We start from the raw sequence: 26,061 nt of genomic DNA, 5'->3' as shown, positions 1-26,061 counted from the left end.
ACTGTGTTGTTGTTGACAAATAATGATACATTTCACTGTATTTTTTGATATACATGTCACAAATAAAGCTCATCTCTTTTTTTTAAATCTCTGCCTGTTGAAGCAGCAATTCACCTTTAATTCTTCCAATTTAGTATACTGCACTGGGAGCTCACATTTTGGTTCCTTCTACATTGGAGAAAGTACATTGCAAAAAAACACTTAGTTCACAAGATTGACACTAAGCTTAGTCTGTCAGTTTAACACTCCATTCTTCCTTACTGCTACGGGCTTTTTATGCTGTCCCAATGAAGCCTAATATAGCAACTCTCACAACACGCTGGAGGAACTCAGCAGGTCGGGCAGCATCCGTGGAAACGATCAGTCAACGTTTCAGGCCGGAACCCTTCGTCAGGACTGAACAGGGAAGGGGCAGAGGCTGTACACTCTGTGACTCACATAATCTTGTATGCCTCTATCAAGTTGCTGCTCATTCTCCTTCATTCCAAAGAGAATAGCCCCAGCTGGCTCAACCTGTAACTTTAACTCAGTTTTTCTCTCTCTCCACTGATTATAACCTGCTGAATATTTGCAGCATTTTGTTTTGATGTCCAGGGATTCATTATTTTGTATCTCACAGTATCATTGTTTTTGCCCCCTCCCTTCTCTCCTCTGATATAGCTCCTTCGATTTACATAGCCTCCAGTTACAGCAGCTACAACGAGCCTTCACCGCAATGCTCAGCCAGCACCTCCACTAAATCTGTCACCATTCAGACTCTCTTGGTCTCACTGTATCACAATCATTCCTTTGTTTTCCCCACTTCTACTTCTCTACACTTACAATAATGATTTCCAGAGATTAGCTTTACTTGTCACATGTACATTGAAACAGCGAAGCATACAGTAAAACTACTTGCGTCAAATCAAATCAATCAAGGTAGTGCTGGGGCAGCCTGCAAGTGTCGCCATGCGTCCAGCGCCAACAAAGTTTGTCCACAACTGACTAACCTTAACTGTACGTCTTTGGAATGTGGGAAGAAGCAGGAGTAGCCAGAGGAAATCCACATATTCAAGGGGTGAATGTGTAAACTCCTTACAGGCAGTGACTGGAATCGAACCCCAATTGGTGATCACTGATGCTGTAAAGCAATTGCGTCAAACACTACACTACCATGCCACCCTGAATATGTTTGATGTCTAACTATTACTAGGTCTGAGTTTTACCAGCATGCCTTCTTATTATAGATTTTCAGCTTCAGCAGTATTTTTGTGTTTTTCAAGATACTGACGAAGATCACTGGCACCGAACTAGCAGTTCTAGACCAGGGAAGTGACTTGAACTGCATGTTGCTCTAATACAAAATTTAGACAGATTCCATATGATGAGACCAGATTTCCTGCATCTTTAAAGATGATGGCAGATGTGAACTTCTAGCTGAATAAATGCCCTCCTCATCTGTTTTCTCCAGTAAGAATGGCATTTGAAGCTTGCAAGAGATGCAATTCTGGCATAAGTAACAGGGTGACTGCTTTTGAAATTTCATGTGTGATCTTTGGTACTGAGTTAAGGCCAGGTGTTTGCCATTAAAAGATAACAGACAAATTGATTTTTTTAAATTATGAGAGAATATTACGGGTTGGCTTTTGAAGGGACCCAGTGTCCTTGAACACAAATGACTGAAAATTAACATGTTGGTACAGCAAGCAGTTTGGAAGGTAAATGGATTTTCTTGCAAGATAATTTTAAGTCTAGAGTAATTTAAAATATACGTGGCCCAAGTGATATTATATCTAGAATATTGTCTACAAAGACTGTTTTCTCTAAGTAAGTCAGAACATACTCATGATAGATAGTGTGCAACAAAGATTACCAAAATGACCCTTGGAACGGTGTTTACAGCTGGGAACATTCCTGTGAGATGAGATTAAGCAAGTTGGGCCTAAACTCCCTCAAACCAGCAAAAGAGAATATTTTTGTGAAGGTTGACGAGATTGATTACTGAAATGCTGTGTTTGGTGTATGTGGAAATATTAAGCTCACTGTGTCTATATTCTGAATTTCCAAAGAATGAGAAGTGATGTCATTCAACCATACAGAATACTTATGGGTTGTGACAGTGTAGGTGCAGGGAAAATGTTTCTGCTGACTGGGTCTCTAGAACCAGGGATCACTCTCAAAATAAAGTGTACAGGACAGCAATGAGAAGAAACTTCTTCAATAAGGGGATTGTGAGACTTTTGAATTCTCTACTCGAGAGCTCAGTTGTACTCCAGACAGAGATATTAATAGATTTTTGGATTTTAACAGAATTGAAGGATATGTAAGTAGAGTACACAAGTGATGCTGAGGGAAAGATCTTCTGAAAAGGAATCAGAGGCCGAATAGTCTAGTCCTCTTATTTTTTATGTTCTTAATATATAATGTGACCCGGACTGAAGTTTACAGATATTATTTCACATTGTTCTGTTTTGTTGTTTTCTGTATTGTACTGCTGGGCATGCTATATTGGCCTCCGAATATGTGGCGATACCTATGGGCTGCCCCCAGCACAGCCTTAGGTTTGTTGTTTGCTAATAAATGAGGCATCTCTCTGGATGTTTCAATATACAAGTGATAAATAAATTTACATTCTGAATCTTTTACAAGTAATAGGTGGAAATCTTATCTCTGTAGGTTCAAGAGATTCAAATTTATGCCCTTAGGATGAAAGACACTGACAAAAAAGACTATGTTTTAGCAAAAAGGTTACTTTGCTGCCAACTAATTCAAAATCTATCATTAAAACAAAAGGATCTGCAGATGCTGGAGATCTTGAGTAACACACACAAAATGACGTAGGGACTCAGTGGGTCAGGCAGCATCTATGAAGAGTAATAAGTAGTCAACGTTTAGGGCCAAGACCCTTCACCAGGTCACAATGAAGGGCCTCGGCCCGAAATATCGGCTCTTTATTCCTCTTCATAGATGCTGCCTGACCAGCTGAGTTCCTCCAGCACTGTGCATGTGTGTGTGTGTGTGTTATTCAAAATCTATCAGTCTGCCTGTAATGTCATCTTTCTTAATGAAAAACTTAAATACTTTACGATTGGTCATTTACTCATCACCAACTTGTCCAACCCAAAAGCAGCGATGATTTTAAAAAAATGTCAAAAATGTCAAATTACAATTCTAATGTGATATAATTATTTTCCATTACATTATGCAAAAACACAAAGCATGATCTGAATGTTTCAGTTAAATCTGGCGTTGTTGTAACAGCATAATTGATTCATTCTAATAATTAAGTACAGATGTGTAGTTTTACTTTCCTCCCACTACTCCTGTCCAAGTACTAGAGAGACCCGCTAGTTGGAAATATTAGCTATCAGCTCTCCTTCCCAAAAGTGCATTTGAAATTTTACTAACGTTTTAGAAAAGCCGAATTAGCCAGTTTGGAGGGGAATTTGTACCCCAGCCTCTCCTAAGCAAAGTGGAACATTCTGTTTGCCCACAACTACAATTTATTATAACTGCACATATTCTATCTAAACATTGCTGGATGTTTAGATTGATCCAGACCGGCATTCTATGTAAAGAGTATTAAGAGCATGCTGTGGTCCAATGGTTTCATTATGCATAATTTCCCCATGCTGACACACTGATTGTACAGATTGCCAGTTTGGATTATACAGTTGTTTTCAGTGGTTTTTATTAAACTCCACCTCTTCTGTCCTTTCCTTTTTCCCCTCTCTGTTCCTCCCCCCACCCCAACCTTCTGCACCCCTGCCCGTCACCAATTTAATAAATGGATTAACATGGAGCTGAAAATCTGTCCTATAAAAACATCAACACAACTAATGAGCCCTCTATAAAATATGGCCCAATTAAATTAGAGTATTTGATCAATCTTACACACACATGTGTGTAAAATGAATTAATATGTACAAAATATTATGATCCTGTTTGTTAATTATCAAGTTGATTGAAATATAATTTCAACAGTTGTTTTACAGACCAGAACTAGAAATCTGTGCAGTAATCATCGGGAAAATACTTCTCTCATTCTACAACAAAGGTGTTAATTGAAGGATAGTCAATTTAAAGGGGAGTCCAATATCATCATATTCACACATACAAATTGAACCAGTAAATGTTTGGTAGGCACAGCATGATTGCTTTAACTCTTGCATTTGTGATTTAATTTTAATTATAGGTTTGAGGTAACTACTAATGTTGTATTTATAGTGGGGCAAGGTTTGGCAATGGAGACCAATAGAATTGTAAATGAGATCAACAATAACCTCATGGAATGATCTGAGGCTGTTTAGCTGGCTGTGATTTGCGAACCCCTTACTGGTTTCTCACCTGCAACATGAATATACAAGTTGGCGGTGTTGCAAAGATAATATGATATCATCACTTCAAAACTTAGCAAAGTGGAAAAAAATGGTAAGTATTAGCTACTTCTCTGCAATTTAGTTTGCTTCAAATTTCAGGAATGGACTACCCTGTAGTCAATGAATTAATGCTAGCTTATTATCCTTCTAACTATCTTAACTATTAATAGGAACATGGGAGGGAGTTTAAGAGTTTCTTGACAGCTTATCATTAATACAATTAAGACATAAAATCACTATGAATATAAAAGCAAATTCCTCAAAGGCAAAAGCAAAATCAAGAGAGAAATTCTTTGTAAGATAGGTATCCAACAAGAAATTTAAAAAGTTGAAAATTATTTAGTAATTATTTGGTAGAAGTGAAATCTTGGCAGATGTGGCTTGAGAATTGTGAAACACTGGATTTTTTTGTGGGTCTGTAATCTATTAAAGTCTGGCACACAGACCAAGTAAATCAGAGATTTCAGTGCCACACTCTACCTGATTATTGGATCTAATCCCAGTTAAAGTGAGAACAGATGAGTTGAATTTTTAATCATCACAGGACTGACTTTAAGATGCTCCCAAATAATTGATTGTGGAGGACTGCGAACATAAGCTTCAGAGTTAGTTAATAGCCAATCCCAACAGCCACAGGAGTACCTAACTAAGGAAAATAAGAAAGGGAAAAAGGCAAGGCACAAATTAAAAAAATAATGTGTTAAACTTCTTGGACATTACATATAATCGTTTTATTTTAAAGAGGTATTGTTTCAGCTAACCATCCTCAAAACTTATTAAGTCTGATTAAAAAGTGATTAGAAACATAGAAAATAGGTGCAGGAGTAGGCCATTCGGCCCTTCGAGCCTGCACCGCCATTTATTATGATCATGGTTGATCATCCAACTCAGAACCCCACCCCAGCCTTCCCTCCATACCCCCTGATCACCGTAGCCACAAGGGCCATATCTAACTCCCTCTTAAATATAGCCAATGTACTGGCCTCAACTGCTTCCTGTGGCAGAGAATTCCACAGATTCACCACTCTCTGAGTGAAGAAGTTTTTCCTAATCTCGGTCCTAAAAGGCTTCCCCTTTATCCTCAAACTGTGACCCCTTGTTCTGGACTTCCCCTACTTCGGGAACAATCTTCCTGCATCTAGCCTGTCCAATCCCTTTAGGATTTTATACGTTTCAATCAGATCCCCCCTCAATCTTCTAAATTCCAACGAGTACAAGCCCAGTTCATCCAGTCTTTCTTCATATGAAAGTCCTGCCATCCCAGGAATCAATCTGGTGAACCTTCTTTGTACTCCCTCTATGGCAAGGATGTCTTTCCTCAGATTAGGGGACCAAAACTGCACACAATACTCCAGGTGTGGTCTCACCAAGGCCTTGTACAACTGCAATAGTACCTCCCTGCTCCTGTACTCGAATCCTCTCGCTATAAATGCCAGCATACCATTCGCCTTTTTCACCGCCTGCTGTACCTGCATGCCCACTTTCAATGACTGGCGTATAATGACACCCAGGTCTCGTTGCACCTCCCCTTTTCCTAATCGGCCACCATTCAGATAATAATCTGTTTTCCTATTTTTGCTACCAAAGTGGATAACTTCACATTTATCCACATTAAATTGCATCTGCCACGAATTTGCCCACTCACCCAACCTATCCAAGTCACTCTGCATCCTCTTAGCATCCTCCTCACAGCTAACACTGCCACCCAGCTTCGTGTCATCCGCAAACTTGGAGATGCTGCATTTAATTCCCTCATCCAAGTCATTAATATATATTGTAAACAACTGAGGTCCCAGCACTGAGCCTTGCGGTACCCCACTAGTCACCGCCTGCCATTCTGAAAAGGTCCCGTTTATTCCCACTCTTTGCTTCCTGTCTGCTAACCAATTCTCCATCCACATCAATACCTTACCCCCAATACCGTGTGCTTTAAGTTTGCACACTAATCTCCTGTGTGGGACCTTGTCAAAAGCCTTTTGAAAATCCAAATATACCACATCCACTGGTTCTCCCCTATCCACTCTACTAGTTACATCCTCAAAAAATTCAATGAGATTCGTCAGACATGATTTTCCCTTCACAAATCCATGCTGACTTTGTCCGATGATTTCACCGCTTTCCAAATGTGCTGTTATCACATCTTTGATAACTGACTCCAGCAGTTTCCCCACCACCGACGTTAGGCTAACCGGTCTATAATTCCCTGGTTTCTCTCTCCCTCCTTTTTTAAAAAGTGGGGTTACATTAGCCACCCTCCAATCCTCAGGAACTAGTCCAGATTAAGTTATTGAGATAGAACTTCACTTCTTGCAAGTGCTAATGCATAGCTGGTTATGCAGTTGTTCAGTTCCTTACAAGGTTCACTCAGACTGAGAAAGCATAAAAATTGCAATGATACTTCTGTTTTAAGTCTACAGACTTTTCATGAAATTGAGTTAAAAGGCAGAGGTAATAAATTTATGTATTGACAAACATAACCCCTTTTACTTTCTTCCTCAAAGCAGCCCCACTTCCATTGTAAACAACGTGATATACACTTCTGCTACAGAATTTTGTGAGCTGTTCCGTGGAGGACAAAAGAGTTGAAATTAAAAAGGAATTTTGCAGTTTGTAACATTCTTAAACATGAAAATAATTAGTTATGTTTAGGAAGACAGTTTAATTTGCACCTGTTTGAACATGCAAAATTGAGTGTCACAGAAATCACATCTCCAACCTCTTAAGAATGATCACACTTTATATACTGACTTAGGTGGAGTTAATGGAGCAGTTCAAGTTATTTTTAAATCTGTGTATGATAGATGTGCAGTACTGCACTCAGTTTTTAATTTGTCCATTTTGAGAAAGTATTTAAGTAACGTGCTCGTTTTACAGAAACAGTGGGTGAACTGATTTCAACCTCAAATTTGGTTAAAGTTTTAGAATTGGTGTTACCAACTAAAGCTATACTCATGAAAGTATATAGGGAGTGATTTCATCACCTGCTCCAGTTAAGGTCCTGAATTTAAAGTGATATTTTCATAATTCATCTAAATTCCTTAGAATTATTTATTCTCTCATTCTCAAAATCTGTATTCCTTAGTTCTCCCATTCATAATTTGACACTTTTTTTGTTACACATGGTTTCAAATCTGTTGTCTTGATGTTAATTATTCCCCCTACTTTTTGTCATAAACCAGGTTTAATATATTCTGTCAAATGAGCATTCCAAAACAACAGGCAAATCCTCAAAAGTGCCAGACTTGGTCACTGAAAGAAGAGAGGCAAACAAACATAGTGGCAGTGCAACAGGAGGCTTGTTGACAGCATTAAAAAGCAAACCTGCATCTGTGAACCTACCACTTCATTCAGAGCTTCCCCAGGTCTTTGTACCTGCCAGTTTAAGTGCAAAAATTATCATTAGAACTATTTTGTTTATGGAGTACAGAGAATTGTATTAACACATTATGGAAAATTATGTTCCATAAGTATAAATGACTATATATTACTTTAAGGTCCCTTTAAATATCAGAGTAGGAAGCTAATTATTATTAAAAAAAATCAAAGCTTCATTTGCTACTTACACATATAATATCAAAAGCATATGTGTTTATGTAGCACCAAGTTGAGCATCTTAAAATGTGTCATAACAAAAACACTTAGTTTCATAAGTATTAATTTCTTCAAAGGCATCTTTGATTTTAACTGGAAAGAAGTTAAAATCAGCCTGTGATTATTTCGTAAGAAATGCCAAGGAAATATGAAAAATTCTTCTATAGAAAAATGCTGTTGTAATTCTGTGAAAATCAAACTTGTCGACTTCAAACTGTTGTCCTTTATGTGGAATCAGCACCAAGTGAAGAGCAGAGTTGATATTTTGCAAGTAGACGATTTTATCAGAGGCACTAGCTCTGATAAGAATGTCTTCTGCCGTAAAATGGTAACACCATTTCTCCCTTCATTTGCTGACAGGCCAGCTGCACACTTCCAACATTCCGGTGCATTTTTTGTTCACATTTTTAAGTGTTTGTAGTTCTGACTTTTTATCATTCACCTTGTTTTCAATGAATCGTGTCTGTGGATTGAGCACTTTGTCAGTTTTCCCGTGGCATTTCACCATTTAATCAAAGCCCCTGGTTAAGGAGCGGGAAGAAAAAAGATGACATTCGCTGTCAGATTTCTTTCTATTTCAGTTGCCATGGTGATGCTTTTTGACAGAATGTGATGATGCAGACCTTCCACCGTTTTCTTTTACATGATTATCAACAGCACAATCAGCGTAGTAAAATGGATTCACCTACCTGAAACGTAACTTACAGAAGAAACCAGCTATAGCTTTCATCTCTCACTTCCACACTGGAATTATGACTTGCCCTAAAGCTCTTCTCAAAGAGATTTACTAGTGACCCAGGTCAGGCCTTCCCATATCAGTTGACAAATTTTTATCTCTAATATTTTTATCACCTAGTGAAAATTCAGTGCTTTTCAAACTATTGTCTGGTTGTTCCCTGAACAAGCAGCTATTTGAGTGCTCTCTAATTTACTGGTTAAATGTGTGAATTTAATACCTGAGCACTTAAATATCTATCAGAGCACATCCTAAAGAACCTTTCTGAAAAGGAATGATTAAGACTGAGCTTTCAAAATCTGTACCATTCCTGAGCTAGGCTAGCACTCAGTATTCTGGAAATACAACCACAGCTTCAATTTAACAAATTAATTTCAACAATCTAATTTGGTTTACACCTCATTGTGCATAGGAGAATCAAATGAAAAGGACCAATTCAGGTTGTTTGATGACTGAACAGCAGGAATAAAATATTTAGTCCAAATTGCTGGGGAAGGAGGGATTTAATAAAAAGAGACAGAAAGCACAGGGGTGAGGAAATGTTTTTTTTAAACTAAGGTACCTCCTCTATCCCCTGTTAGAGAAATTAATAGTCAAGAATTATAAAATGATTAGTTGCCTTTATTTACAGCATAGGTTATCTCACTCTGTGACCTGCACTTCCTGGAACCAGTTTGAAGTCCTGGCTCAAGAAGAAAGATGTGTTTCCAGAGGGTGAGCAAAGCACCATTCACTTCTGTTTACGTCAGTCTGCCCAGAAATCCATGCGGTGTGAAAAGCGGCAAGGAAAACATAACCAATACAATGGATAAATAACTTGGAGGTTGCGTCAATGCAAATTAGTTTCTTTAAATGAATGTTATTATTACCTTTGGAAGTTTGGAATTAATTTAACCAAAGCTTTTCAAATTTAACCCATAATTCTGCTGTGATGAATGGATAAGCTTCTAGCTCTGAAAGTAATGCTAAGAGAATGGAAAAATAGGGAAGATGGGAGAGAAGAGGAAAATGAATTGGAAATGAAGATTTCAATTTTTTTTTTGTTGTGAATACTTACATATTTCTGTAATAGGACCACTTGTTAAGCATTGCTCAGATATTTTAAATGTTTCCTGTCCCTCAAGATTATCTGAAGTATAATTAAAAAATGGTTGGACCCAGGTATAACATACTGACAAGCTCAAATTTAATGGGGTAAGATCTTATTGTAAAGGTGACTCTGAGCATGAAAGGATTGTTCAATGGCAAGCTGGAACCTTAGCTACATGGCATCCTCCTGTCTGGGTCAGGCATTCAGGAGCATAGGACGTGAAGGGTTATGAGTAGAGGAGGAAAGGTAGAAAGAGTGATGATGTTTTCTGAAGGGAACATTTAAATTAGAAAGAGTGCATAAAAAGAGTTGTTAACTTACGCAAAGTATTTAGTTGTGGAAAGTATATGTTCTGTAGTATGTGGAAGGGTGTGATGGGGTCAGAGATAGCAATATAACAAGTCATACAAAGTACATCATCACCAGGTTCAGGAATGGTTTATAATCTTACAACCATCAGGCTCCTGAACTGGTGTAGATAACTTCACTCACTACATGGACCCTACAACTCATTTTTATGTGCAGAATTTGTTTTCTTTTGCTTATTGGTTGTTTGTCAGTCTTGTGTATAAATTGTGTATATTTTTTCATACATTCTATTGTATTTCTTTATTTTTCTGTAAATGCCTGCAAGAAAATGAATCTCAAGGTAATATATGGTAACATACATGTACTTTGGTAATGAATTTCGAATAATCCTCAAAAATAATTTGTAGTCAAGATTGCTATGAATTGATGTTGCCCTGTTTCATATACTGCTAGTAGGAAACTCCAAATAGATTCATAATATCTGTCCACTTAATCCATACAAAAGAGATTTGGAGAACCTGCCAGTACATCTGTAGAAATGCTCTCAAGTGTCCCTTAATCATGTCCATGTAAGTGCACCCAGACACTGATTAGTTAACTATGGACTCATTTGGACTAAAGCATCAATATCCTGCAAAGCTCTCTTGGGATGAAACATACAAAATGCAAAATAATTTGATAGAGAGAAAGAACATTTAAAAGGAAATTGTGGAAAAAAAAAACTAAAAGCAAAGAAAAATCAAACTTAAAAAAATCCGGACAGAATTTACAGCTTCAAAACTGTAGGATCAGTAAACTTCTTCTGATTCTTCATCCAGAAATTATACAAGGGTGCAACCAAAAATAGGCTGAACTAAGTAGTTCCTTTGCTTCCACAGCAAGCTAAATAAAAATGTACATTAACACTAGTTGCTAAAGCTATATTAGGTTTGTGTGTTTCATTTAGATGCTCTACTAACATTAGGTCTAATGTTCTGTTTTCTTATAATCTAAGAAGAGAACAGAGTATCCTTCTGAACTTTCTCCTAAGCTGCTAGAGCATCATCATACATGCTCTTCCTCTTCTGTCTCAAAGTCAAAGTAAATTTATCATCAAGGCCGTATATGTCATCATATACTACCTTAAGATTAATTTTAAAGTTCAAAGTAAATTTATTATCCAAGTACTTGTATGTCACTATATACTAGAGAGATTTATCTTCTTTTAAACATTCATTGGAAAATAAAGAAATACAATAGAATTTGTGAAAATCTGTACATAAATAAGGACTTTTTGAACTATTTTGCTGCCTTTGTCTCAATTTTTCTTTGCACCTAATTATTACCAATGGTGCTGACATAGAGATCTCTAACAACCTTACAGAAAAGGGTCCTTATGGTGTCAGGGATGTCTTAAAAAATTCAGAATTAGAATTTCAGAATCAGGTTTATCACTGGCATATGTCATGAAATTTGTGAATACACATTTCTTAAATGTTTCAGTTAATGAGGAAGAATATCTACCAGTACTTCTAATACTGAAGCACTGACACTTCAGTACTTGTGTTAATAATTATCTTTAATGCATTTTTTATCAAAGGCTATAGCGCGCTGTTATTAATAGTTCCTATTTTCAGCTATAGCCTAATTTCAGAGCTGAAAAAACAATGCAATGAGCTGACTGGTGATCCACTTCTAAAGCCAATTACTTGCTTCCTCATTGGATTTTAGACATTTTTCTAAAGGTGAGGGAAGCAGCAAATGTCACAGCCTATTCTGAAAATCCCTCCAGTGTAATTAGCATTTGTAGCTGTAAACAGTGGAGACAACTGGACCCTAAATAACTTGGTATTACTGTGGTCAGGTGTGAGGAAAGGTAGACTGACCCAAACTCCTTACACTAGCAGGCAAGAACTCAACATTTCATTAGAATAAAGTAAAGCAATTAATTGAGTTAATTATTGCCTCAGTTAATATTATAGAAATTTAGTCAGTGCTTATTAATTCTACAGTTGCATATGCCTCACAAATTAAAATCCTTCATGTCAGGAGTACACATAATTGGAATAAAATGGACTCTTGGGAAATAATAAAAATAACATTTGCTTTAGTTTATGTAAATAAAACATTTAAAAAAAATCAAAACTCTTGTTTTTTACATTGACTTAACAGCATCAGCATCAAGTCTCCCAAGGCAGACCAGATTTTCAGTCAAACTAACCTTCGAGTTTCTGTTTTACATGCTTTCTGGTAGACTAAAATTTGATTTTAACTTCTGTTTAACTAGAGTGTTTGTTTCTCAGAGAGATTAAAAATACTTTCTATCTCCACACGTATTTTATGCAGAGAAATGGATTTCAATTGTGGATGTCACCTTGTTTTCCTTTGCAATCCATTCCAAGTAGTTTAACAGGCTAAGGAAATGCTGCACTATGCTTCAATTACTTTTAATAGGGCAATCAGAGATATCTAGGAATCAACTGAAAAACTCCTATAGCAATCAATCAGGTGATTTTGTGTTCATAAATACAGGTTTATAAAATCCACACAGTATGATCTTTTTTTAAAAAAAATGAAATTAGACTTCACATTTTGATTCCTCTGGTCTTTTTATTTCAATTGACAGTTTTAAAATATAAAGCTCACACTGCATTCTTAATGTGCAGTGAAACTCAGAAAAGCCTTCCTAATTTTAAAACAGAGAATTAGAGTTTTCCAAGATTACATGGAATGGCATTAAAAGGTTAACTTGTTACGCTTTAATTTTTAACATTTGTATTTCTTTTCTTAAATTATAACTTTTGATTTCTCAGAAAGTAGACAAGGATTGGTTGGAAACTTAGTATTCTCAAGTTGTCTTATAATTTTAACAACTCTGGTGAGATATTTCATAATATGTATATAGGCAAACTGCAACTGGGGGACTGTAAATTTTACATAATGGCAGAGATTGTAAGACTCCAGTGCTGTTTTGTACCTAAATTAATCAACCTTCCTTCTGAAAAGTATCCCTATATTTAAATATTCATGCTCTTTGTCAATGTTGTAATGCAATAAATTAGTTAACTAAAAATTATGACTGAATCTGAAATTCATTCATTTGGAAGTAAATATTTAAATAAGGATTTATTTTAAATTCTTAAAGGAGTCAATTTAACTAGTTTTTTCTGTTAAATTTGCAATTGCAGCTTCCAAGTCAGACAAGTATTTGAATCCTTGAAAAGTTATCTGCATATGAATGAACATTTTCAGGGCAAGTAGTGTCAATAATATGGATGTGTGAAAGAAAAGAAAGAAACCTTGGTACATGCTGCTTCAGGGATAGTCCTGCATTGACTCCAATTAGTACTCGACATCTATTCAGCAAACTTTTACTTTTCATTAAATTAGGACCATATAAAGACCAAAAACACTGTTAAGTAGTAACAGAGGAGACTAACCTCCCAGAGGCTAATGTCAGCTTCTAACATAAATTCCTGTTATTTTATTCCCATTGACATAAAAATAGGGAAACACGAGTTATATATTGTATTCAAAACAGAGCAGTTGCTTAAAATAACTTGGAGAATGAAAGTGCGCTATCAATCAAAACAGCATCTGCCGGCGGTTGTATAAACAGAAGATCAAATAAGATGTCTTCAAGGATTTTCAGTGTGAACCGTAAAAAACTTCATTAACTTCTGACAAAGAATGCAAATTAATCACAACATGGGGTGAAATGAAATTAAAGACTCTTTTCTAATCAATGACAAAGCAGGATGAAATATTCCAAACCTTCTTAATGTGAGGGATGTTTACAGTGTATCCGGGGAAGCCAAACTGTAAGGTTTGAGTACAGTTCCACCTATGGTGGCTATTTAGGCCCCCCAGAGCTATCTGCTTACAAGGAGTACATACATAGCACTGATACACAAACACACTAATCATCCAAATCTCAGGTGCATCCAATTTGTTATTCACACTCTCAGTGCCAACAACAAAAAAAAATGCCTGGTGCAGACAGATGCACCAGGAACCTTAACTGACAGTTTTGGCCTCCGGAAGTGCGATCACTACAGCAAAATCTAGTACAGCCTCCAGGTGAAATGTCTGGAGCTCCATATGGAGCAGGGAAAATTAACAACAAGATGAAAATCACTATTGCAGCAGGGAGTCTGAATTTAAAAAAAATGAAATTTAAAGATGAAGAAAGAGAAGTAATAAATTAATGGGGTGTGAAAACATTCAAAGCTTTACAATACCAGGGGCACTATTTGCACAGAAGTTATTTTTACTTCGGGTCATTCCAATGTAATTTATTAACCCGGCGTGCTTTTGCAGTCTAAGAGAAGTCAGTCATTTTTCCCCCCTCCTTTTTTTTGGGAAAGGGGAGCAAGATTTCTTATACTTGCACCAGTCGATCTAGTACATCAAACATGAAATATACAATCAATCATACACTTGATTAGTATGCAGACTTGCTACAATCAGCTGAGAAGCTGTATATAATGTGCATCAGTCATTGGGAATCCTTCAGAATAGGCACAAGAATTAGTATTACTGGCATTATTTTTAAAAACTTTTGGGAAGAGGGAACAAAAGAGAAAATAGGTGCAAATCTGATTTGATTATTCAATAACCACATTTGTGACACATAGGCATAATCTAACCATGCATATATTTGTATAATGTAATATAATTCATATTAGCATAATAATAACAGCTAATGGATGCTCAAAGCGTGTAGGCCGACAACACTTTAAATCAGACGAGCCAGAGGCTGTTAAGTCTACACAGATAACGGCCTGGGGAAAGGGGGCTGGGAGGACAGAAGAAGGGGGCAAAATGGTTTCCAAAGCACTGGAAAGATAGCACATTTCAATTTAACACTGCAGCTTTATTTTTATGTGGCACAAACTTTTGAGATTGCTCCCTTGCACCTTCATACATAGGGATGAATGTCATGGTGGCAAAAGCCAGTAATGAACAATCTTACCTGAGGATATGGAAACCTCCCAAGAGCAAGCTGCAAAAGGAAATAATATTTGTCTAGTTATAGATTTGCATGTGGGGCAGAGCCAAGACAAGAGCTTGGGTACCAGCATAAAAAAACAAATCAAATTAACACTCCCAAAAACGTTAATATTAAAAAAGTCAATCATACACAGCCTAGTATTGGATTTTATTTTAATCATGGATAAATTCTAATGCTGATCTATTTTAACAGAGAACACAGAGGATAGTGTGTAATCTTCTAAGAAATAGCCTGCAGATATTTCACTGTACTAAATGTGCTTCAGATTTAATGAAGCTCTAATGTCCTTCTTAATTTTCCCTGTTTCAGTATCACCAGGGGTTGAGAGAAACTGTATCTCCAGAAGGATGCGGCCCTGATGAAAATTATCAACCACCGTTCCGCTTCTGAGTCCAAATCACAGCTTTCACAGACCCATGAATACATTGTGTTTCCAATGCTACATGGGGAACAATGCTAGTTTTATCTGTTTTGGTGAAACTCAGTTTAAAAAATATACAACGCTACAGACCATTTTCTGGAATGTGAGTTGCTAAGTAGACGATGCAAGGATTGCTTCAGGAAATGAAGTACCTTGTTGCTGAGTGTGTTTAAATAAGATCATTACTGTACAAGTAATAAGAAATGCGGGAAGTTTTTTTTGTGCAGTGGTTGGAAGCACTCCGTGTTAAGATTAAACAATTTAGCATACTAATGTGTGGTCATTACTGTTTAGCAATTCTGTAAATTCAAACCCACATTTTATCAAGGCAGAAAAATGCCCATACATTTTGTATTGTAGCTTTAAAATCTCTTAAGACAGCCTTGCACTGCACAGGACACTCTAAAATTATAATGTCCACATTTTTCTTACTTGTACAAGGTAGTAGATAATTAGAAGTAGCATCATTAGGTGTACATCAACTTGCAATGGAGATAAATGGAGAATTAGTTGGGACACAATTCTGTACATTCACTTATTCATTTCTCAAAGACACCTGGAACCATCTCACACAGGGACTGTCAGGTATTTTACCCTGTGTCTAAGCACAAGCAACAAATTCCATTAGGTTATTCAAAGGTTTTGGTGCAATAAACAAGGCCAAATGCTATCTTCCTCACGGCCCATACTATTCTCAACAAACAACCATATTCAGACAGGCAAAGACTTTAATAATATTGCTGATTGCTGAAGTGTACAAACTGAAAGTGGCACTCATTCACCACTCCAATGAGTGATCTGATTTTGTGTATGGGGAGCCACTTGCGCGGGTACATCACTAAATAAGATGTCTTTCAGATTGTCCTAAAGAAAAAAGTAGAGTTGACATTTTGGGCTGAAATCCTTCGGCAGAACGTTTCAGCCCAAAACGTTGACTGTACTTTTTTTTTAATAGATGCTGCCTGGCCTGCTGAGTCCCTCCAGCATTTTGAGTCTGTTGCTTGGATTCCAGCATCTGCAGATTTTCTCTTGTTTGTGTTCAGGTTGCCCTATTCAATATTCCTCCCTGGGTTATTATGAAACAGAACTAAGTCAATTAGTATATAGGTCGTTTTCTGCTTTTAATTTGATTAAAGTGGCCATATCCCTACCGGACAATCGCAGGTGAACATTTGAAGTAGCTTATCATACAAAGTGCTCTGGATATTTCTGAAAGCCTGATAAAATGCTTTACCAATGTTTATTTCTTCGTAGCTAAACATATCAGTCATCCAAAAGGAAACAAAAAACAATGATTTTATATATATAAAATTTTGTATTAATATGTACTACTCATCATATATTCTCATATTTATATTTATAATGGAAATTGCCTAGGTTAAACTGTCTCAAATTAATTATATACCTGCTTAGGCAGCTTCAATGCAATACAACATGTTTCAGGTGAGAGGAAATAAAACATGGTAAATTCACAAGTCAATTTCTATTGGAACTGAATCTACCCTCAGCAGCCACTTTATTAACTGCACCTGTTCATTAATGCAAATATCTAATCAGCCAATCATGTGGCAGCAAATTAAATCATAAAAGCATGTGGACAAGATCTAAAGGTTCAATTGTTCAGACTAAACATCAGAATGGCAAAGGAATGAGGTCTAATTCATTTTGACTGTGGAAAGGTTGTTGGTGCTAGATGGGGTGGTTTGAGTGTCTCAGAACCTGCTGATCTGGGATTTTCACACACAACAATCTCAACAGTTTACACAGAATGGTGTGAAAAACAAAACACATCCTGTGAGTGGCAGTTTTGTGGGCGAAAACGCCTTGTTTTTGAGAGAGGTCTGAGGAGGATGGCCAGACCGGTTCAAGTTGACAGGAATAACTACGCTTTACAACGGTGGTGTGCAGATGAGTATCTCTGAATGCACAACACCTTGACCGTTGAAGTTATTGGGCTACAGCAGCAGAAGACCATAAACATGAATTCAGTGGCTACTTTATTAGGTACGGAAGGTACCTAATCAAATGGGCATTGGACATTAGGACAGGATGCATAACCTTAAAAATAGTTAATTCCAAGTGTCTTGATCTAATTATCCTCTTCTGCCCAACACTGATACAACTGAGACCACAATAGTCTTAATTCTCCATGTACAATGCCATATGAAATCAGCCTGATTAAATAAAAATGAAATAGTTAGCATATTTTTATAGTCAACACATTTTCATTCATGTTTTTGAGGCACAAAGTTTTTACAACCTGACCTGTAATTACCCTGAGCTTCTAACTACTGTGAGGAAAGCGCCCAAAATACTTTCCACATGACGTGAGGAGCTATGGCGTCATCCTGAGCTCATTTTCACTTCTAAATCACAACTCTTCATCCTTGTTCCAGGATCTTAGTGCATAATTAAACTGCCACTCTGGTGGAATACTACTGGAAATACAGTCTTTTTGGATGAGATATTAAAGCTAAATCTCAGACAGCAGTACTTGAAGGAAATCTTTCATAATTTTGACCATCTTCTATCTATCAACAGAAAAAACAAATACAACTTTCCTCAATTCTTTGTGGGACTTTGCTTTTCTGCATTTGCCAACAAACATGAATGATGTTTTAGAAGAAATTTATTGGCTGTGATGGAACATAAAAGTCTTGAAACTAGTATGCATCTGTCACACTCTAGCCATCACACTTTGTTACAGATGTAAAACAATCTATAAAAAGAAAAGCAGTTATTAACCTGAGGCCTGCAATTTACAACCAATTACAACTGCTCTTTAATTGACCTCAACAATTCACAGAGCAGTGGCCTTAAAGACACAGTACAGGTTAACAGAACAGCATCACACATGTATTCCAGATGATGAACAGTGCCATAGGAGTTCTGTAAGTATTACATACAATTAAACTTGGATCACATGTCTGGATCCACAATGTAACTTGATAATTAATGTTTCATTATACAATTTATTTTAAATGGACAGCACAAAAGGAAATACATACAGTACAAAATCTGCAAACATCAATATTGAAAGCTAAAAGTTTTACAAAATAATCACGAATGTTCATAAAACAGCAAAAATTGCAATTATTAATAAAGTTATTGTACATGAATTCACACTAATGTACAATGGTGTTAGTACTGAGATCATAGAATGCTTTTCATTTTAAATTTTGTAGGTAACAAAATTAACCAGACATAGTTTGAAAGGCCACTCAACTTTGTTCCAACAGTGTATCGCCTCTTCAATATCAAAGAGCACCTATAACCACACTGGATCATGTTATTCTACCTTCATACAACATAGAACAGTAGAGCTCCTTTGGCCCATGTTGTTGTGCCAACCCTCTAACCCACTATAAAGTCAATCTAACCCTTCCCTCTCACATAGCCCTCCATTTTTCATTCATCCATGTGTCAATCTAAGAGTCTCTTAAATGTCCCTAATCTATCAGCCTTTACCACCACCCACCATTCACTGTGTAAAAAATCTACCTCTGATATCTCCCCTACTCTTTCCTCCGATCACCTTAAAGTTATGCCCTCATTTCTGCCCTGGGAAAAAGTCTCTTTCTGTCTACTTTATCTATGCCTCTTATCATCTTATATATCTCTATCGTCACCTCTCATTTTCCTACACTCTAAAGAGAAAAGGCCGAGCTCACTCAACCTACCCTCATAATGCATGCTCTCTAATCCAGGGAAAATACTGGTAAATCTCCTCTGCACCCTCTCTAAAGCTTCCACACCCTTTCTATAATAAGGCAACCGGAAAGGAACACAATACTCCAAGTCTGATCTACCCAGAGTTTTATAGAACTGCAACATTACATTGTGGCTCTTCAAGCCAATCCACCAGCTAATGAAGGCCAACACAGCATATGCCTTCTTAATTACCCTAGCAACTTGTACTGCAATTTTGAGATGTGGACCCCAAGATCCCTTGTCCTTCCATACTGCTAAGAATCCTGCCAATAACCCTGCACACTGCCTTCAAGTTCGACTTTCCAAAGTGAATCACTTCACACTTTTCTGAACTGAACTCTCTGCCATTTGTCAGCCCAACTCTGCATCCTATTAACGTCCTGTTGTTACTTATGACAACCTTCTACACTATCCACATCACCACCAACCTTTGTGTCATCTGTAAACTTACTAAAAAGTCGACAATTTAAGATTTGAGTGAGATTGACAATTTAATATTAATGTCCTGCCTCACCTATAACTAATATAGAATTTAATATGGTAATTTGCAGTCAGTAAAAAGAAGTAATATTTAAACTATTTGTTTAATTCTTTACCAGATTAATACATCATATTTAATACTTCAGAATAGGGATGTGATTTACTACTAACATAGCAGCAAGAATCTTAACTCAAAAAAAAAAATTGAGCACACTTCACCAGTTTTGGCATCATTAAACTGGCTGCCTGTGGCATTTAGGATCAATTTCAAAATACTCTTAATTATATATAGGCTCTGAAAAATCTAGCTCCTCCATATATTTTGGAGACTCTCCCCTTACATCCCTCAGATCTGTGAAGACTGGTTTGCTTAGTGTTCATAGAACGAGGCATAAGAGAACTGGTGATGTGGCCTTTTGCTCCTATGCATCAAAAATCTGGAATACTATACTGACTGAGGTATGCCAGGTTAGCACTGTGGAACATTTGAAAACACCTCTGAAAATCTACTTTTTAATTTGGCCTACTTATAGAATTATTTCATGCCTGTTGATGTTAATTACATTTATATAATTTGGTATATTCGATATAACATTTGTCTTTACTTATGATTTTTAATTATCTCATATTTTTATGCTTTTATTGATGTACCTTTACAATCTATGGCAATCACTCTGAGCCTGCATCTTAATGCTTGAAAAGTGCTATATAAAAAGTTATTATTAATCTCAAATAAATTCTTTACCTTCCTAGAGCATTACTCAAACAGATTTAAATGTCTTCATTCATTCCCCTGAAGTGAGATCAATCTGCCTATAAGGAAACCTTGAGAATAAAGGGTTATGGCAGTATCTTAAGAAAGTACAGAGTGAAACTTTAAGTGATGCTTCTATTAAATGTATGGACTTACTGAGGAAAGACAAGAAATCATAAAAAATTAATTTAATCTTCAGCAGCAACTTCACTATAACATTTGAGAAAGTAGTTCAGGGTTTTAGAGCAAAGCCTTGAACAAGTTTGTGACAAAGGCTTCAATTTTTAATATATAACAGTCATTGGATGGTAACCTGTGGAGTCTACACATTGAGAATCAGAACACATGCAAGTTAAAAAAAACAATGAAGTGACATATTTCCTTCATGTCTCCAATGACAGAAGGAGCTGGGTAACTAATTCCTCATCATAGCTGAAAAGAAATTTGCCTTACATTAGAGTTATAATGAACCAATGCATGAACACTACCTCACTACTTTTGCTCTCTTTGTGCACTATTTATTTAATTTTAAAAAATATATATTTTGTATTGTAATTTATAGTATTTTCAAAGCATTGCTACTGCAAAACAACAAATTTCATGACATATTTCAGTGAAATTAAACCTGATTCAGATTCTGAGGTACATTTTGCACAATTAAAATTACCTTATGATTCAATTAACTACTTTAAAAAGCAAATACTATTGCACTGTAATTAAAAGTATATCTGCCATCTCTTCCTTCACCAGATGCTGTTCAGCTTTTTAAAAATTTCGAATAGGGTAAGAAAAACACTCGCCCTGTAGCTTAACCATATAAATTGTGATTGCCGTTCAGAATCATAGATTTAGAGGTCTCAACCTCCAAATTGTATGTATCTAAACGAACACTTATTTGTTGTTCGTATGAAGCTCAGTTCTAAGCTGCAACTAGTATAAGGTTACATCCCAGTGCAGCATGCAGATAAATCATTCTGGAATATTACTTCAGCAAAGTTTAGCCACGACTGGAGCATATGTGCTTCCGAGCCACTGAAGCAAGTGACCATAAAATACACTAATTACTGGAAGTTATGGTCAGTGAGTGATTGATAGCCCTCTGCGAGGCAACTTCCTCATTTCTGCTCCTATGACAGGGCTCATCCGGCACATGGCAATTATTAATTCATGACCCTCCCCTAAGGCACAAGTACCTTTACTCTTCTCATTCCCCTACTTCCAATGTTACTGCAAACTGCAATTAACGGCAGATCACGATTTCATCTGTGTTTTGGCACCTCTGGAAGATGGTGCACCATTGAACTATTTTGAATGTTTGGCATATATCCCTGGCTTTATTGTAATGTATCATTTTGAGGCTTATTGCTGCCAACTTAATTTTAACACAGGTTTTATTTTGCGATTTTTTAACCTTTTGATCTACATAATACTGGCACTTGCAAAAGAGGCTTGACAGTTATTTTGTTTATTGCTGCCCCCAAATGTTAATGTGGATGGCCTCTAGTCGAACAGCTGCTGTTAATACCATGGCCATAGCTATGTATTACAGGCATCTGCTACACTGCAAGGTTGTGCTGCCAGGAGAATTTTTAACCCTTTCTGGTGCAAACTTTACTTACTCTTTTGTCAAAACTACAAGGATTGTTTTTCCACCAAAAACCTGATGCTGCTCCCTTGAAGTATTGAAAAAGTGGGTGGTAATTATTAAAGAACTATCAAAAAAAAGTGCGATCTCAGGCAGAGTAGCTGAACAATTATAAACGGCATCAGTATCCTTATGGGCAAGGTACCAGAGAATGTAAATACCCATAGCACAGCATCTCATCTACTAAAATGTGAACATATTTTAAAGGCAATTACTCTTCTATTTTCAGCTGTAATTAGGAGGTAACTTATCATAATGTGATCAGATTAAATGCGAGATGGCATAAATCCCTGACACAGTTATGTGTTTGAAGAACATAAATTAGCTCTTATGAAATCAATGCTACACCTTTCCTTAAAGGGACCCAATACTTATAGTCTAGTATTGGTTACAATGAAGGGAATGTGTAAGCTGTATTCTGGAATGGGGACAAACTTTAGAGTTCATTAAATGTACTGTATTGGTTATTGCCTTGAGGTTTAATTAACTCTCTGTCCCCTATTTCTGACAGAACCATTGCATTTGTGCACTATATTTAGCCAGAACCAACTTAGAAGATGATTAAAATCCACAGTATTAAAAGGACCAACCTTTGCAAAATATCCTATTTGATTTATTAAATTTTTTGTTAAAACAAAGATACTTAATATCTCTGCTCCCCAAGGTAATTAAAAATTTTTCCCTTAAAAAGCAATTTTTAAAAATCTGTAGATCATGATTCTACCTCAGTCTAATTGGACCTGAGGACAGGTAGATGAAAACATGCAGTTGTGCAGAAGAGGAATAAGCTATTCGATCCATTACTTTGTAGACTGGTTTTGTTATACATTGGTAATTAGTTTTTTGTTGTCACATGTACCAAGATACAACCTTACAAGCCATCCACACAGATCACTTCAAAAACACAAGTATATCGAGGTAGTACAAAAGGAATTCTCTTTCGAAGACAGAGACTTTGCCGTTCCTATATATAACACCAGTTATGACACAAGCCTCTGTATTCCCCTATTTCTATTATGGACAAGTGCCATGCAGAGCAGAATGGACTAGGGGCATCTGCTGTTTGATCTATGGTTTGCAATCTTTCCCATCTTACCTGGGTTGGTAAGTTGCTCTAAGCAATTCTGGTTAAGAGCAACATAGGAACAGAAAAATGTATTTTAAGAATGTGTTCCTAAAAGATAAAGCTGCATACTTCTTACCCAATATTAATGTCCGTAGGCTAAATATGGCAGTAAGAGTCTAGTTATCTGGCATTTCACTATCCAATACACTCTACTAACCAGCACTGAGACCTCTCAACTAAGTAGGCTAATATCTGTGATTTGCTCAATACAGTTTAAAGATTAGTTTTACATGTCACAGGACATTTAAACATTAAAACATACAGTGAAATGTATGCTGGACAGTCTGCAATTGTCATCACTCTTTCAGCACCAACATAACCTGTCCACGACTAACACTGACTTTGGAATGTGGAAGGAAATGAGAACATCCGGAGGAAACCCACGTGGTCGTGGGGAGAATACACAAACTCCTTACAAAGAACAGTGGGGATTGAACCCCAATCGCTGACACTGGTTATGCTAACCACTGCATTCCCATACCACCCTAGTTTCTAGGGTTTGTCAAAGTGCTCAAGCCAACTACCCCCAAGGGAGTGCACTGAGACTTGAAGGAAGTGCAACAAGATCCTGAGTAAATGCAACAACAATCTACAGCAATTTGGACTGCTGCTCCTGCATTATACATTTGGTTAATTGGCATATTTAATTAACTATAGAGTCACAGACTCATGGAAAGGTACAGCATGAAAATATGCCCTTCAGCCCATCAGTCTGTGAAACATCCATCCTACATTTTTCATTCTCATCAATTTCTCCAGATTCTACTACTAACCTATGCACTGGGGGTAATCTAAAGTGGCTAATTTGTGATGTGGGAGGAAGCTCCTGTGTCACAGGAGGAACACACAAGATTCGCACTGACAGCACCCAAGGTAACGTCTGCAGAGCTGCACTACTCTGCCGCACAACCAGCAGGTATCAAGCCTGACAAGTGCAGATAACCAAGTTTTTAAATTGAACCTGGGAACACTTTAAGACAGTTTCTGTTTCATATTAGAAATGGAGGTCAATGATAATCAGATTCCTAACATCCCCCATTCAATAACTAACTGTCCAAATATCCATAATAAGTTGGAGCAGAATTAGGGCATTCGGCCTATGAGTCCGCTCAATCAAGACTGATTTATTTTCCCTCTTAACTCTATTCTTCTGCCTTCTCTCCATAACCTTTGAAGCCCTCACTAATTAAGTAGCTATCACCCTCGCCTTTAAATATACCCAATGACTTGGCCTCCACCATAGTCTGTGGCAATGAATTCCAAAGATTCACTACTCTATGGCTAAAAAAAATCCGCCTCATCTCTGTACTAAAGGGTCATCCTTCTACTCTGAGGCTGTGCCCTCTGGTCCTAGATTCTCTCACTAATGGAAACATCCTCTCCATTTATACTCTAACTTGGCCTTTCCATATCCGGAAAATTTCAATGAGATTCCCCCTTACTCTTCTAACACCAGTGAGTACAGGCCTGAGTCATTTAATGCTCCTCATACATTTACCCTTTCATTCCTGGGATTTTTCTTGTAAACCTTCTCTGGACCCTCTCCAATACCAAATCATGTTTTCTTAGATATGCGGCCCAAAACTGCTCACAATACTCCAAGTGTGGTCTGAACAATGCCTTACAAAGTCTCAGCATTATATTCCTGCTTTTACCTTCTAGTCTTCAAAATAAATGTTAACTTGAACAGTTAGCACTTTGACAGGCTACTGATAGGTAAAGGGGCAATCGTTTAAAGTTTACGACAAAAACATCACTTTTCTTAAAGTATATATCTGGCGCATTTTCAATAGCAAAATTCTAGTATGTTTGATTCAACTGCAAAAATTATAAGAAATATTACTTTAAACAAATATGAAGATATAACATGCCATACAAAATATGACAGACTACAGAAAAAAAATTCATTGGCTTTGGATTGCTTTGAAAAACCATAAGGATATAAAAAATCCTAACTAAATTATATTTTATTTAAATGATGAAGCACTTCTACAAGATAAAGTAATGTAAACATAATATGCACAATACTATGTTAGAAAGGATCACTAGCAGCAGTCCGGCAGTGGGTGTGCTGGTAATGAAAATCAGTATGTAATAATGATGTTTATAATATAAGGGAAGTATTGGCTCTATATGCAATCATTGCATTAAAATAGGCTTTCTATTTATAACGAACACTACTCGGATCCTACCAGAGACACAATTGGCATGTTAAAGCTGTTTCCTTATACTTCCACCATTCTTATATTTTTTAATTCCCTTTAACTTGGTCAAAACTTTTAAAAAATCCAATAGAAACGATTTACAAGCTGCAAGTGTAGCTTAGGTGACAGAGTTTCAGCTACATGTTCTAATTTTGATGGAGACATCCTACAAAAGTGCTCTTCACACATTATCTACCATCATTCAGTAAAGAAGCACACAGTTACCAAGAAAAAACAGAATGGGATTATCTGCTTTTCAGTTTACTATTTTATGAACAGACATAAAGGCTTAAAACATATCTGATCAACAGTGGTAACTACTACTGATTTTTAAATCACTAATCAGATTCCAATTTGCCACATCTGGATTCTCAATTTGCCATATGTAGCTAATGGCTAACATATTGGACAGCATCGCACTGAAGTCCGTTAGCGCATTCTCCTGCTCACAACCATCACAGTGGGCTAATAATGAAGTGTTTTATTCTACATTCTATTCAAATCCAGTCTAGGCTTAATAAAATTCCAAGACCAACTCATGAAAGGTTTTTAAAGCTAACAGAGTAAATTTTAAATGTCTATGATGTACTAACTGAATGATCCTCTTCTGCAAGCCAACTTTATAATTTTCCAATTTCAAAGC

The 26,061-nt window shown here is 36.7% G+C and overlaps 1 protein-coding gene and 1 long non-coding RNA gene across 5 annotated transcripts in view; one reads left to right on the top strand and one right to left on the bottom strand.

Moving 5' to 3' along the window:
- Positions 1 to 15,714, top strand: part of LOC140209679 (uncharacterized) — a 143,260-nt gene extending 127,546 nt beyond the window's left edge. The window contains exons 3-4 of the long non-coding RNA XR_011889045.1: positions 9,317 to 9,399; positions 15,387 to 15,714. This is a non-coding gene — a long non-coding RNA (uncharacterized lncRNA). The remainder of the gene's footprint in view (positions 1 to 9,316; positions 9,400 to 15,386) is intronic.
- map2k5 (mitogen-activated protein kinase kinase 5) overlaps positions 1 to 26,061 on the bottom strand; it is a 324,671-nt gene that overhangs the window by 63,172 nt on the left and 235,438 nt on the right. For all 4 annotated transcript variants that reach the window (XM_072278042.1, XM_072278043.1, XM_072278044.1 and 1 more), the window contains 2 exons: positions 15,039 to 15,068; positions 7,698 to 7,730 (listed from right to left, as the gene is read on the bottom strand). In XM_072278042.1, the coding sequence (XP_072134143.1) occupies positions 7,698 to 7,730; positions 15,039 to 15,068 (63 nt within the window). The remainder of the gene's footprint in view (positions 1 to 7,697; positions 7,731 to 15,038; positions 15,069 to 26,061) is intronic.

Source organism: Mobula birostris, chromosome 14 (genome assembly GCF_030028105.1).
Source record: "Mobula birostris isolate sMobBir1 chromosome 14, sMobBir1.hap1, whole genome shotgun sequence".
Lineage (NCBI taxonomy): Eukaryota > Metazoa > Chordata > Chondrichthyes > Myliobatiformes > Myliobatidae > Mobula > Mobula birostris.
The sequence above is the reverse complement of the archived record's forward strand: the minus strand, read 5'-3'. Positions and strand labels throughout refer to the sequence as shown.